This window comes from Saimiri boliviensis, chromosome 2 (genome assembly GCF_048565385.1).
Source record: "Saimiri boliviensis isolate mSaiBol1 chromosome 2, mSaiBol1.pri, whole genome shotgun sequence".
Taxonomy (NCBI): Eukaryota; Metazoa; Chordata; class Mammalia; order Primates; family Cebidae; genus Saimiri; species Saimiri boliviensis.
This window is the reverse complement of record NC_133450.1, coordinates 54,292,704-54,307,229: the sequence shown is the minus strand read 5'-3', so window position 1 is coordinate 54,307,229 and position 14,526 is coordinate 54,292,704. Positions and strand designations below refer to the sequence as shown.

The 14,526-nt window shown below is 39.5% G+C and overlaps 1 protein-coding gene across 12 annotated transcripts in view; it reads left to right on the top strand.

Moving 5' to 3' along the window:
- Window positions 1-14,526, top strand: part of HEATR5A (HEAT repeat containing 5A) — a 132,300-nt gene that overhangs the window by 45,558 nt on the left and 72,216 nt on the right. For all 12 annotated transcript variants that reach the window (XM_074393311.1, XM_074393310.1, XM_074393305.1 and 9 more), the window contains 3 exons: window positions 2,569-2,721; window positions 5,188-5,287; window positions 11,249-11,358. In XM_074393311.1, the coding sequence (XP_074249412.1) occupies window positions 2,569-2,721; window positions 5,188-5,287; window positions 11,249-11,358 (363 nt within the window). The remainder of the gene's footprint in view (window positions 1-2,568; window positions 2,722-5,187; window positions 5,288-11,248; window positions 11,359-14,526) is intronic.

The following is a 14,526-nucleotide window of genomic DNA, read 5'->3' as shown; positions in this document are numbered from 1 at the left end:
ACTAACAGCAACCTCCGCCTCCTGGCTTCAAGCAATTCTCCTGCCTCAGCCTCCTGAGTAGCTGGGACTACAGGCGTGCACCACCATGCCCAGCTAATTTTTTTATTTTTAGTAGAGACAAGGTTTCACCATGTTGACCAGGATGGTCTCCATCTCTTGACCTAGTGATATACCCGCCTCGGCCTCCCAAAGTGCTGGGATTATAGGCGTGAGCCACCGCGCCCGGCCTATCCAGCTAATTTTTAAATTTTTTTTGTAGAGATGGAATCTTGCTGTTTCCCCAGCTGATCTTGAACTCCAGGGCTCAAGCTCCTGCCTTGCCCTTCCAAAGTGTTTGGATTACAGGCATGGGTCACAGTGCCCAGCTGGGAATGATTTTTCGTTAGCAATCTTAGTGCTCTGTTAATTTTGGCTTGGCATTTCAAACACATCTTCTCTGTTTTTATCATTCCCTTTACCATTTATAATTTTCTTTTTTAAGTCTTTTTTTTTTTTTGAGACGGAGTTTCGCTCTTGTTACCCAGGCTGGAGAGCAATGGCGCGATCTCGGCTCACCGCAACCTGCGCCTCCTGGGTTCAAGCAATTCTGCCTCAACCTCCTGAGTAGCTGGGATTACAGGCACGTGCCACCATGCCCAGCTAATTTTTTGTATTTTTAGTAGAGACGGGGTTTCACCATGTTGACCAGGATGGTCTCAGTCTCTCGACCTCGTGATCCACCCGCCTCGGCCTCCCAAAGTGCTGGGATTACAGGCTTGAGCCACCGCGCCCGGCTATAATTTTTTTTACTATTTTACTCTGAACTAATGTAAACACAAGTAAACCACATTCCTTGAATATGAACTACAAACTTAAGCCTTTTTTGATACACTTCCCAGTTTATCTGATGCCATATAAAAAAACTTGGATTTATCTACAGATTCCTTCATATCTTGTCTCTCTTTGGATGGTTCATAAAGTGTGTTTGTATGTTGTGTTTGCTAGATACATCATAATATTTATTTATTTATTTAAAGAAAGAATCTTGCTCTGTCTGTTGCCCTGGCTACAGTACACTGGGCACAATCAGACTGTAGCTTGCTGCAGCTTTGATATCTTGGGCTCAAATGATCCTCCTACCTCAGCCTCCCAAACAGGCATGTGCTGCCACACCCAGATAACTTTTTACTTTTTTATAGATGGGATTTTGATCTGTTGACCTGGCTGGTCCCAAATGCCTAGCCTCAAGCAATCCTGCAGCCTCAGCCTCTCAAAGTTCTGGGATTACAGCCATGAGCCACCATGCTCAGCTCTAAGTGCTGTTCTGTGTATAAACTCAATACGCCTCAGAAACTGTCCTTTGAATAAAATACTGTTAGTCTCCCATTTATGGATGAGGAAATTGAGGCACAAAAAGGTTAATTAACTCATCCAGGTTTATTCAACTAATAAGTGGATGGAGCCAGGATATTAACCTCGGCAGTCTCCCTCCAAAGCCAAATGCAGTTCTGAGCTATGGGTTTGGAATGGAAGAAAGACATATATATAGTCAGTGGAATGTGGGAGTAAGAAGTAGAGAGTGCTTTTTGGAGAAGTTTAAGGTAACCTCAGAAATTTAAAAGAAAAGTTACTTGGGGAGAAAAGCTATGGGTTTGGTTTTTATATATCTTATATATCTTAGTTTTTTAAAAATTGATAATGTTATCATTGAACATTGTTTTGTATTATTACTGGATTTGTGTCATGATACTTTCAATTCATAAGTGTTGCTCTGAAATCTTTTTTTCACAAAAAGTATTCTGTTCAGATATTTCATATCTGATTTTTGACCTGGAACAAGTTGCTGTTAGAATTAGCACTATTCTGAAGATCAGGAATACAATAGGCCAGGTGCAGTGGCTCACATCTGTAATTCCAGCACTTTGTGAGGCTGAAGTGGGTGGATTGCTTGAGCCCAGGAGCTCAGACCTGCCTGGGCAACATGACAAGATCTCATCTCTAAAAAGAAAATACAAAAATTAGCTGGGCGTGATGGCACATACCTGTAGTCCCAACTATTCAGGAGACTGAAATAGAAGGATCACTAGTGAGATGTGATCATACAACTGTACTTCTTAACTCCAGCTTGGGGGACAGAGCAAGACCCTGTCTCAAAAAGGATGCAATGTTGTTTGTTACTATAACAGTTGTACTTTGCATTATGTGGTCCATTACAGCTTTTCAGAGTACTTTGAAGTGCATTCTATCATTTAGATCTGACAAGCCCTTAAAGACAAGCATTACAGGGGGTTTTAGCTTCATTTTATTTGCAGATGAAACTGAGTCTCAAAGGGGACATAGTAGTGCAAGAGCTGACACTAGAGCCCAGGCTGTACCATTAGTTTGTTGTTTTTCCTCTCTATGCTCCAGCACCTTCAGATAGTAATTCATTTAGTAATATATTAATTTGGAACCCAAAGATGAGAAAGGGGACAAAATATTGCAATAATGAATTAAAATGTTTAGGGAGAAGTTCCTGCTTAATTATATAATTTTATAAGAGTGACAACTTTAGGTTCTCTTACAAGTGACAAGTTAAATAAATTACAGGTCCTGCAGTTGTTAGCCATCACCTTGCTCGAGTTCTGCTGCTGTGGAAGTGTGTCTTTCCAGCATCTCCTAAAGATCTAGAAACAGAAAAGAGCCGAGGAGATTCATTTACGTGGCAGATAACCCTGGAAGGACGAGCTGGTGCGCTGTGTGGTAGGTTGGATTTAGTCTTTTCTCTCCCTTTCCTTTGGTTTTGTGCCCACCCGTGGTCCTTAACATATACTTGTATGTTTTATTTACCGTAGGAAGCAGGGATATGCTGCTAATGATTTTTTTTATAACTGAACAAAAAATTTATAATTGATTAGTTGGTAATGATAACTGGTGTATGATATAATAAACCAGATTTGAGAGTTCTTAAGATACATGGTTTATTAGGTGCATTCCAGTTAAAAACTATCAACATTGTTTTGTCTTAGATAAATATTCATTCCTCTTTTCAGAAATACTAAGATTTGGTTTAATTACCATTGATTAAGCATGGTTTCCATTTAGTCTATACAGTTGACCCTTGAACAGCATGGAGGTTAGGGATACCAGTCTCCCTCGAAGTCAAAAATCTGTGTCCAACTTTTAACTCACCCAAAGCATATCTGATATCCTACTGTTGACCAGAAGCCTTGCTGATAACATAGTCAGTTACCACTTTTTTTTTTTTTTTCTTTTTGAGACAGGGTCTCACTGTTACCCAGGCTAGAATACATTGGGGTGAACACAGCTCACTTCAGCCTTGGCCTGCTGGGCTCAAGTGATCCTCTTACCTCAGCCTCCCAAGTAGCTGAGACCATAGGTGCATGCCACCATGGCCAGCTCATTTTTAGGTTTTCTGCAGAGATAGAGTCTCACCATGCTGCCCAGGCTGATCCAAACCCCTGACCTCAAGCAGTCCTCCCACCTCAGCCTCCCAGAGTGTTGGGATTACAAGCATGAGTCAACACACCTGGCCCCACATATTTTATATGTTGTATATATTATATACTGTATTCTTAGAATAAGGTAGAGGAAAAAAATGTTATTAAGAAAATCTTAAGGAAGAGAAAATACATTTACTCTTCATTACATGGAAATAGATCATCATAAAGGTCTTCATCCTCATTGTTTTTATGTTGAGAAGGCAGAGGAGGGGTTGGTCTTCTTCTCTCATTGGGGGCAGATTCAGAAGAGGTGGAGCAGGTGGAAGGGGAGGCTGGAGAGGTAAGCACACTTGGTGTGGTGTCTACTGAAAAAAATCGACGTATAAAAGGACCCACAAAGTTCACATTTGTGTTGTTCAAGGGTCATCTGTATGTGAAAGTTGTACCTTCTACAATATATAGACTGTTAAAAGTGATGTCTCACCATGAAGGGTGAGATCCTTGGATAGACATGGAAGCATTGATTTTTATTTGGTTTATTCATGGGATTTTTACTCTTAATGAAAAACCACTTTTGAAATTGATCTTGGCCAGGCTCAGTGGCTCACGACTAATCCCATCATTTTTGGAGCCAAGGTGGGTGGCTTCAGGAGTTCAGGAGTTCAAGACCAGCCTGGACAACATGGTGAAATCCTCTCTACGAAAATACAAAAATTAGCCCAGCATGGGGGTACATGGCTGTAGTCTGGGGTGGGAGAATCACCTGAGCCTAGGAGGCTATGGTGAGTTGTGATTGCACCACTGCATTCCAACCTGAGATTCTGTCTCAAAGGGGGAGGGGGAATAGAAGAATTGATCAATCTGACTTTTTTTAGATGGAGTTTCACTATTGTTGCCAGCTGGAGTGCAATCACACGATCTCCTCTCACTGCAACCTGCACCTTCCAGGTTCAAGCAGTTCTCCTGCCTCAGCCTTCCGAGTAGCCAGGATTATAGGCATGCGCCACTACACCTGGCTAAATTTTGTATTTTTAGTAGAGACAGTGTTCTCCATGTTGGTCAGGCTGGTCTCCCAACACTTGACCTCAGGTGATCCGCCTGCCTCAACCTCCCAAAGTGCTGGGATTACAGGCATGAGCCACCGTGCCTGGCCCAGTCTGATTTTAAGGTACTCATCTTATTCTACATAGAAAGTAATTTATTATAGAAGGTTATTTATTTCAGGCTGGGTGCAGTGGCTCACTCCTGTAATCCTAGCACTTTGGGAGGATGAGGCAGACAGATCAGTCACATGAGGCTAGGAGTTTGAGAGTAAGCCTGGCCAACATGGTGAAACCCCCCTCTCTTATAAAAATACAAAAATTAGCTGGGTGTAGTGGCACACGTTATTTGTTTCAGATAACATTTGTAAAAACCTCACATTGAAAGTCAGTGTGATTCCTTGGAACTTGTAGAGCTGAGAGTCTACGCAGTTTTTTTTTTTTTTTCTTCTGAGCTTGAAGGCTGAGTAAAACCCAAGGACAGCAACATTTTGCGAATACGGTTATTGCTCAGTCTTAGTAATCCTAGGGAGTTTTTAAAAATTTTTTAACTATGATTTAGGAGTAGAAGGCACTATATTCCTTTTTATACTAGAGTTTCAAGTTTTTTATTTTAGCACATTGCTTTGTTACTCTAATAACAATGCTAATGTTGTACCATAATCAAATGTGTCTTTCATGGTTGATTACAGTATGCCCAAGTAAAAGTCTGTTTTCTTTTTCAGCTATCAAGAGCTTTGTTTCCCACTGTGGTGATCTCCTTACTGAGGAAGTAATTCAGCGTCTTCTTCCACCACTTCCTTGTGCTGTGGATTTGCTAACTCAGTAAGGATCAACTATTTAGATTTGATAAAATTTTCTAAGAGAAATTAGTTATCCTCTGATTCTGTAATATTCCTTAAGTACATTAATAAGGCAAATTTCTATAGTTGGTGAATTATTTTGTAGAGGAAGGTAATCAGTTAGTTATATGATTTGTGTTTTTTTTTTAGGCTAGGATCTTGAAAGAAAAATACATATTAAAAGGGAAGGAAATTTTTGGGGGAATAATATACCTTCCATACAGGCAAATTTAACAAGAAATTAAATATTAAGCCTCTTAACCTTTTCAGGTATGCATTTTATTAGTTTGTTAGTGCATTTTGTGTTCGTGAGAACCAGATACTTGTTAACAGTTTCAGTTTTTTGTTTATATTTTTTATAACTTTGAGTTATACATATATGATTAAAACATAGGGAAAAGCCAATATATAATGTGATCACTTGTAATTTCCAAATTACTAAAACATGCAGAAAGTTCTTTGCAAAAAGCATCTAATGATTAAACTTTATATATACAGAAAAATAAATTTAAGATATGGCTTATAAAGTATAGTAATAAAATGTACACTTGTTAATCCAACACAGCCTGAGCATAGGTTTGTGAATGTTTCTTCCAAAGGAGCAGACAGTAAATATTTTAGGATTTACAGGCTATGAAGTCTATGTCGCAACTATTCAACTCTCTTTGTAGCTCAAAAGCAGTCATAGATAATATTATGGTAAATGAATGAATGACGAATGTGGCTGTGTTCCAATAAAACTTTTTTTTACAAAAACAGGCAGTGCGTCATAATTTGGCTACCACTGGACTAGAGCATTAATGATACTATTGAAGGTATCTATGTGCCCCTCTTCAGCACCATTCTTTCTGCCTTCCTTTAGAAGCAACCACTAATCTGAGTTTTATAGTTGTCATTTCCTTGAATTTTAAAAAAGTGTATCACATTTTTGTTTCTTAAAATAGTATGTTGTTTAGGTTTGCTTGGTTTTGGTCAGGCAAAAATTATCGTCCTGTTTCTGGTACTTGCTTTTGTTATTCAGCATTATGTTTCTAAGTTTTACCTACGTTTAAGTTCATTCATTTTGGTTGCTGTATAATATTTAATTGTGTGCATATACAACAACATACTGATTCTCTTGTCCATTAGCTTCTGGGTTGTTTCTAGTTTTCTGCTTTAAAGCTAATGCTCTGACCATTCTTACTCAAGTGTTTAGGCCTCTAGGGTATATACCTAGTAGTGAAATTGCTATGCTAAAATGTGTTTCTATGTTCATCTTCAAAAAATTATGCCAAATTATTTTTCAGCGTTCTGTATTTCTGACAATAGTGTAAGTACCCTTTGATCCACTTTTTCACCCACACTTACTCAAATATCAATTCTACCCCATCCAATAGATATAAAATGGTATCTCATGGTTTTAATTGTATATCGGTTTCCTGACAGTTTAAGTATAATTTTATATATTTGTTTTTTTCTCAGTATTCCCCCTCCTCTTCCTATGAAATGCCTGTTCATTCATACTGTTAACCTATTTTTCTTTTAGGTTGTTTTTTTGTTGCTGATTTATAAGAACTTTTTGCTTTTGTTTTTGTGTTTTTTGTTTTTAGAGTATTACTCTGTTGCCCAGGCTAGAGTGCAGTGACATGATCTTGCCACCTCCGCCTCTAGAGTTCAAGCGATTCTCCTGCCTCAGCCTCCTGAGTAGCTGGTATTATAGGCATGTACCACCATGCCCAGCTATGTTTTGTATTTTTAGTAGAGATGAGGTTTCACCATGTTGACCAGGCTGGTCTCAAACTCCTGACCTCAGTTGATCCACCCACCTTGGCCTCCCAAAGTGCTGGGATTACATGTGTGAGCCATTGTGCCCAGCCAGGTTATTTTTTTGTTTGTTTTTTTGAGACAGAGTCTTGCTCTGTTGCCCGTACTGTAGTGCATTGGTGTGACCTCCACTCACTCCACCCTCCACCTCCTGGGTATAAATGATTCTCCAGCCTTGGTCTCCTGAGTAACAGATTGCAGGCATGCACCACCATGTCTGGCTAATTTTTGTATTTCTAGTAGAGACAGGATTTTGCCATGTTGACCACACTGGTTTTCGACTTCTGGCCTCAAGTGATCTGCCCACCTCAGCCTCCTAAAGTGCCGGGATTATAGGCATGAGCCATCACTCTCAGCTTCTTTTGTTAAAAAATTCTTCCTGGCTCGGGCAGGGGGTTCTTGCCTGTAATCCTAGTGCTTTGGGAGGCCAAGGTGGGAGGATTGCTTGAGGCCAGAAGTTCAAGACCAGCCTGAGCAACGTAGGAAGGTCTCACCTCGACCAAAACAAAAGAAAAGCCAGACATAGTGATGTTTACTAGTAGTCCCAGCTACTCAGGAGGCTGAGGCGGAAATGATTGCTCGAGCACTGTAATTCAAGGCTGTAGTCATGATTGCGCCACTGCTCTCCAGCCTGGATGACAGAGCAAGACTCCAGTTAAAAAGAAAAAAAAAGCAGTATTACTGCAAAGTTTTATTTTCTTATATTTCTCTCTGAAATGTTTGACAGTTTGTCTTTCATATTTAAGTAATCTGAAACTGATTTTTCTATTTGGAGTGAGCTAGGAATCTTAGTCCATTTGTGCTGCTATGTTGCTATCACAAAATACCTGGATAATTCATTAAAAAACAGACACTTATTTATAACAGTTCTGGAGGCAGGAGTCCAAGATCAAGACACCAGCAGATTTTGTGTCTGGTTAGAGAGCCTGCTGTTTACCTCCAAGATGGCACCTTATTGCTGCATTCTCTAGAGGGGAGGAACTCTGTCTTCTTCACATGGCAAAGGGATGGAAGAGCAAAAAAGGGTTAAACTCCCTCCATGAGGCCCTATTATGACATTAATCCATTTGTGAGTACTTTGCCTTCATGACCTGAACATCTGCCTAAAGGCCCTACCTCCCACCCGTGTACTGCATTGGGGATTAAGTTTCTAGTACATGAATTTTGGAGGACACATTCAGACCATAGCAGGATTCTATTTCGTTTTCTTTTTAAATGTGGATAACAGTTGTCCCATACTTTTCTGAAAAAAATCCGTACTTCCTTCAATGATTGCCATTCACTCCTGTCATGTATTATATTCTCATTGATACAAGATCTGTGTTTGTGCCCTCTATTGATGTGTTTATTTATATGCCAACAAGTTATCTTTATAATAAATTTTACATGTTAGATTGAGCCTTTTGACCTTATTCCTCTTTTGACATATTTTGGCCCTTCATGCACTTTTGATCTTCTATTGAAATTTTATTTGGGGCCGGATGAGGTGGCTCAGGCTGTAATGCCAGCATTGTGGGAGGCTGAGGCAGGCAGATCATTTGAGGTCAGGAGTTCAAGACCAACCTGGCCAACATGGTGAGACCCCCATCTGTACTAAAACAAAATATAAATACAAAAATTAGCTGAGTGTTGTGGCACACACCTGTAATCCCAGCTACTTAGGAGGCCAAGGCAGGAGAATCACTTGAACTTAGGAGAAAGAGGCTGCAGTGAGCCAAGATCATGCCACTGCGCTCTAGCTTGGGCGACAGAGTGAGACTCCATCTCAAAAAAATAAATAAATAAAAGAAATTTTACTTGAGATTGCATTGAATCTCTGGATAAATTTGAAGATAATTCATAGTTTTACAACACCCATGAACATGATACCTCTTTACTATTATTGAGGTGTTTTACAAAGTTGAATTTTTTTTAAGTAGGTATATAGTGTGTGTAATTTGTTTATTAATGCTGTATAACAATATATTTTTATCCAACCACCTTGCTGAATTTTCTCATGTTAAACATTTATTTGTAGATTCATCTGAATTTTTCCTTTTACAATATTGTTTCTCTGTTCTTATGTGCTAACTATATTAGATAACTGCCATTTAAAACTAAATTAGAAATGGTTAGATAAAGGGAATGCTTTTCATGTTTTACTGATAAGAATGATATTTCCTCCAGCTTTTTTAGTAGATACTCCTATCAGATTAAGAGGGTAACCTCCTATTCCGAGTTTGATTTGGTGAAAGTTTCTTAAAATGAATGGGTTTTACACCCCATCATGGGTGTAAGTCTAGTCTCAGATCCTTGTGTTGGTACTGATACTAGTGTTGGTATTGATAAAGGGGCTGGTTGGCCCTACCCCAATAGAAAATCTCTTTCTATAAGTCTAACAATACAAATTATCTTTATCCTGATAAAAGACTTATTGTACTTACCTAAGTAAGTAGCAGAAAGGCCCTGCTGGGACTATAATCTGCCCTCCTAATGAAAGCAGAAACCCATAAAAATGCTTTTCTAAATTCTTATGTTTTATTCATCTTTTTTAAAAAAAAATACAGAATTCTCTGAACTAAATTTTATTATATTTAAAATAAGTGAATGTTGCAGGATCTTTAGAAACATAATTTCCTAACATCTTGTGAATATGATTGAAAGATTTTTTATATGTTAGCTATTTATTTCTGATCTGACCTTAGAGAAATAAAAAAATGCCATGGATTTATTCTTAACTTTGGTAACTAAAAAATTCTACTGAAATAAAGGTTTTTGTTTTTGTTTAGAGACACTGTTTCAGTGTGTTACCCACGATGGAGTGCAGTGGCACAGTCACAGAGTACAGTGGTACAGGATGGTACAGGATGGAGTTTGAGTCATTGTATCCTCAAACTCCTGTGCTTAAGTGATCATCTGGCCTCAGTCTCCCAAAATGTTGGAATTACAAGTGTGAGCCTCCATCACTTGTGACCTTACCCAGGTGTTATAATTATGTTTGCTGAATAGTATTTACCAAGCTGAAAGATACTAAATGGAACCAACATTTAAAAATAATGCAATGATAAGTCAATAGATAACTCTCCTTTCTTCTAGACACTAAAAATAACAAAGCATTAGTTTCTAGAAATTACAGTTGGCTAGGCATGGTGGCTCATGCCTGTAATCCCAGCACTTCAGGAGGCCGAAGCGGGCGGATTACTTGAGCCCAGGAGTTTCAGACCAGCCTGGGCAACATGGCAAAACCCCATCTCTACAAAAAATACAAAAATTAGGCAGACATGGTCTCCCACACCTGTGGTCCCAGCTACTTGGGAGACTGAGGTGGGAGGATCACTTGAGCCCAGGAGGTTGAGGCTGCAGTGAGCTGAGATCACACCAGTACACTCCAGCCTGCGTGACAGAGCAAGACCCCATCTCAACCACACCAAAAAATGACTTAACATCGCCAGAATTTATTAGAGAACCTGGGAACCTCATGCCATAGCAGTTAAGCAAATTTATTTCAGTGACATAATAAAAGTAATTTCATTGAATTTCTGTATTGCTAAGGATGAAACCCATGCTCTAGTTGATTATATACCTTGTTAAGAGTAGTAGTCTTAGCAAATGTTCGTTAAATGAATGAGCATTGGTAAAGTGATGTCTTAGCACCAATAGGAAAGGTGAACAGAAGATAAAGAAGAGTACATGAAAATGAAAGGAGAGAGTGAAGAAAGATCCTTAGAAATTTTGTGGCCAGGTATGGTGGCTTGGGCCTGTAATCCTAGCACTTTGGGAGACTGAGGTGTAAGGATTGCTTGTGCCCAGGAGTTTGACAGCAGCCTGGGCAACATGGCAAAACCTGTCTCTACCAAAAATGTAAAAAAAATTAGCCAGGCATGGTGGTCCATGCCTGTAGTTCTAAGCTACTCAGGAATCCAAGGTGGGAGGCTGGTTTGAACCCAGAAGACAGAGGTTGCAGTGAGCCAGGATCATGCCATTGTAGCTGATTCTGGGCTACAGAGCTAGACCCTGTCTCAAAAAAGAAAAATCAAGCAGCACTAATGTTTGTTAATAAGATATATAAGTTATATGTTAAGATGTTAAGCTGTCAGTTTTTGTATATTGTTATATAACTTAACCGCTTAAAATAAAAATATACTTTTTCTTTTATTTTAAGGCTTTCTTCAATACTAAAAACATACGGAAGTCCTTTGAAAACACCATCAGTGGTTTATAGACAAAGACTTTATGAACTGTTGATTTTATTGCCTCCTGAGACCTATGAAGGTATGTGCCTTAGACCAAAAGGTTTTGTTGTTTTTGGCTAGTATAGTTCCTGGAAAGTTATTGTTACTCATTAAGTACTCAAATGAATTATAATGGCAGTTATTTAGTGCCTTGTTTCTAGAAGATTTAGGAAATTCAGTTCTAATCCAGGTGTTCACCATTTTATGGTAAATAAATACATTTGGGGTTTTGTTTTGTTTCTGTTTTAATTTTTTTTGAGACAGGGTCTCACTATTTCACCCAGGCTGGTGTGCAGTGGTAAGCAATCATGGCTCACTTCATCCTTGACCTTGGGCTCAAGTGACCTTCCTGCCTCAGCCTCCTGGGTAGCTGAGACTGTAGGCACACCACTACACCCAGCTAATTTTTTCTATATTTGGAAGAGATGGGGTTTTGCCATGTTGCCCAAGCTGGTCTCAAACTCCTGGGCTCAAGCAATTCTCCCATCTTGGCCTCCCAAAGTGCTGGAATTGCAGGTGTGAGCTATTGCGCCCAGCCTAAAATATGTTTTTTTTTAAAAAGCCAGCTTCTTAAGGCCAGGCAGTATACTAGAAATTTTATCTATCATATCTTGTTTATCCTAGGATGATATAGTGAGGTAGTTAACATTTTTCCTATTTGACAGATAACGGTTTAGGTTACAAAACCCAACTCAAGAACACATACCTGGTAAAGAGTAGAGTCAAGATTAAAACATAAGTTTGCCTCATGCTGTGCTGTCATCTTTTCTAAGTAACCTGTTTAGAGACTTAATAGTCTGATATGTCTATCTTATTCTGTGCCATCTATCAATAAAAAAATTACTTGTTAGATATCTAATAAAAAGCTGAGAGATAATTTCTGTGTTCCACAGCTCAGATAACTGTTAGGTTGTGACAAAAGCCATTTCCTTCAGAATTTTATAGTAGTACCTTTAAATTTATTTTCAGACTAAAATAAACTTTTTTTTTGAGACAGTCTTGTTTGTTGCCCAGGCCTTGAGCACAGTGGCGTGATCTCAGCTCACAGCAACCTCTGCCTCCCAGATTCAGGTGATTCTCCTGCCCCAGCTTCCCAAGTAGCTGGGACTACAGATACGCACTACCACGCCTGGCTAATTTGTGTTTTTAATAGAGATGGGGTTTCATGATGTTGGCCAGGCTGGTCTCAAACTTTTGACCTCACATGATCCACCCTCCTCAGCTTCCCAAAGTGCTGGGATTACAGGTGTGAACTCCTGACCTCAGGTGATCTGCCGCCCTTGGCCTCCCTAAGTTCTGGGATTGCAGGCATGAGCTACTGTGCCTAGCCAAAAGGACTGCTGCTCAACTCTTCATTAAACATTTAGGAATACAAGAATCACTACTTAAAATCTACAGTGTATCTTCTGATAAGTTATAATGTAAGTCATATATATGTGTGTGTGTGTGTGTGTGTGTGTGTGTGTGTATGTATATATATGTGTATATATATGTGTGTGTGTGTGTGTGTGTGTGTGTGTGTATATATATATATATGTATATATATACGTATATATATATGTATATATATGGGGCCTCACTCTGTGATCCAGGCTGGAGTACAGTTGTACGATCATGGCTCACCACAGCCTTGACCTCCCAGGCTCAAGTGATCCTCCCACCTCAGCCTCCCAAGTAGCTGGGACTACAGGTATATGCCACCACTTCTGGCTAGTTTTTTGTTTTTGTTTTTTTGTCATTTTTGTAGTGACTAGGTCTTGCTATGCGGCCCAGGTTGTTCTCAAATTTCTGGGCATAAGTGATCCTTCTGCCTTGGCCTCTCTGAGTGTTGGGATTACAGGCATGAGCCACTGGGCACATCCTGATAATAATGTAAGTCTTACCCTTTAAAAAACTCGAATTGGAGGAAAAAGTCTTGAAGTCTTCAACTCTTTTTTTTAACTTGGATTTTCTCAGAATTGGAGTTTGGAAATGCAATCAGGAGTCCTAAAGGAATAATGAATATATGTGTGTGTGTCATATCAGTTTCAGAGACAAAATTAGGACTTACTATGAACTTCTGGAAAAAACGCTCTAGGCCAGGCACGGTGGCTCACACCTGTATTCCAGCACTTTCAGAGGCTGAGGCAGACGGATCATTTGAGATCAGGAGTTCGAGACTAGCCTAGCCAACATAGTGAAATCCTGTGTCTACTAAAACTACACAGAAAAAATTAGCTGGGCATGGTGGTGCATGCCTGTAGTCTAAGCTACTCAGGAGGCTGAGGCAGGAGAATCACTTGAACCTGGGAAGCAAAGGTTGCAGTAAGCTGAGATGAAGCCACTGCACTCCAGCTTGGGCTGCAGAGTGAGATTCCATCACAAAATAAAGTTCTGGTTTTTATCAGTCGCTCCAATGTATTGTCAAAGTCAGTTTCTAGGGCATTGTAAGAAATTGCTTTTGTCACCTGGAATGTATTTAAGAGTTGAAATAACTTTTCTTCGTGACTATACAGCAGATGTAGACTTAGAGTCTTAGAGTGACTTAGTTTTCCAAAGGATTGGAGTAAAAATTGAGTTCTTAGTTTTTATTTCCTGTCTTAGTTTTGGTATGGATTTCTTTTCAAGTATTTTAATATTCTTTACACTGAAAATAACTCATCAGCAAGTCAGTGATACATTTTTATGCAAAAGTTTATTTGCATTTCAAAATTATCTTAATTACCTTTAGATAACATTTTCCGGGGACAGTTAGGCAAGTAAACACTTTAACTGAGAAGCAGAGATTTTCTACTGTTTTCACACAGAGCTGCAGGAACAAACGTACCTTGTATATTGTACTACCAATAGAATTATTTTCCTAAGTGTCATATGCTGGTTGTTAAATGTAGACATTCCTTTGAGCAGCTCTCATTTGCTTCATTAAGACTTCACTGAAGCCGGGCGCGGTGGCTCAAGCCTGTAATCCCAGCACTTTGGGAGGCCGAGGCGGGTGGATCACGAGGTCAAGAGATCGAGACCATCTTGGTCAACATGGTGAAACCCCGTCTCTACTAAAAATACAAAAAATTAGCTGGGCATGGTGGCGCTTGCCTTTAGTCCCAGCTACTCGGGAGGCTGAGGCAGGAGAATTGCCTGAACCCAGGAGGTGGAGGTTGCAGTGAGCCGAGATCGCGCCATTGCACTCCAGCCTGGGTAACAAGAGCGAAACTCCGTCTCAAAAAAAAAA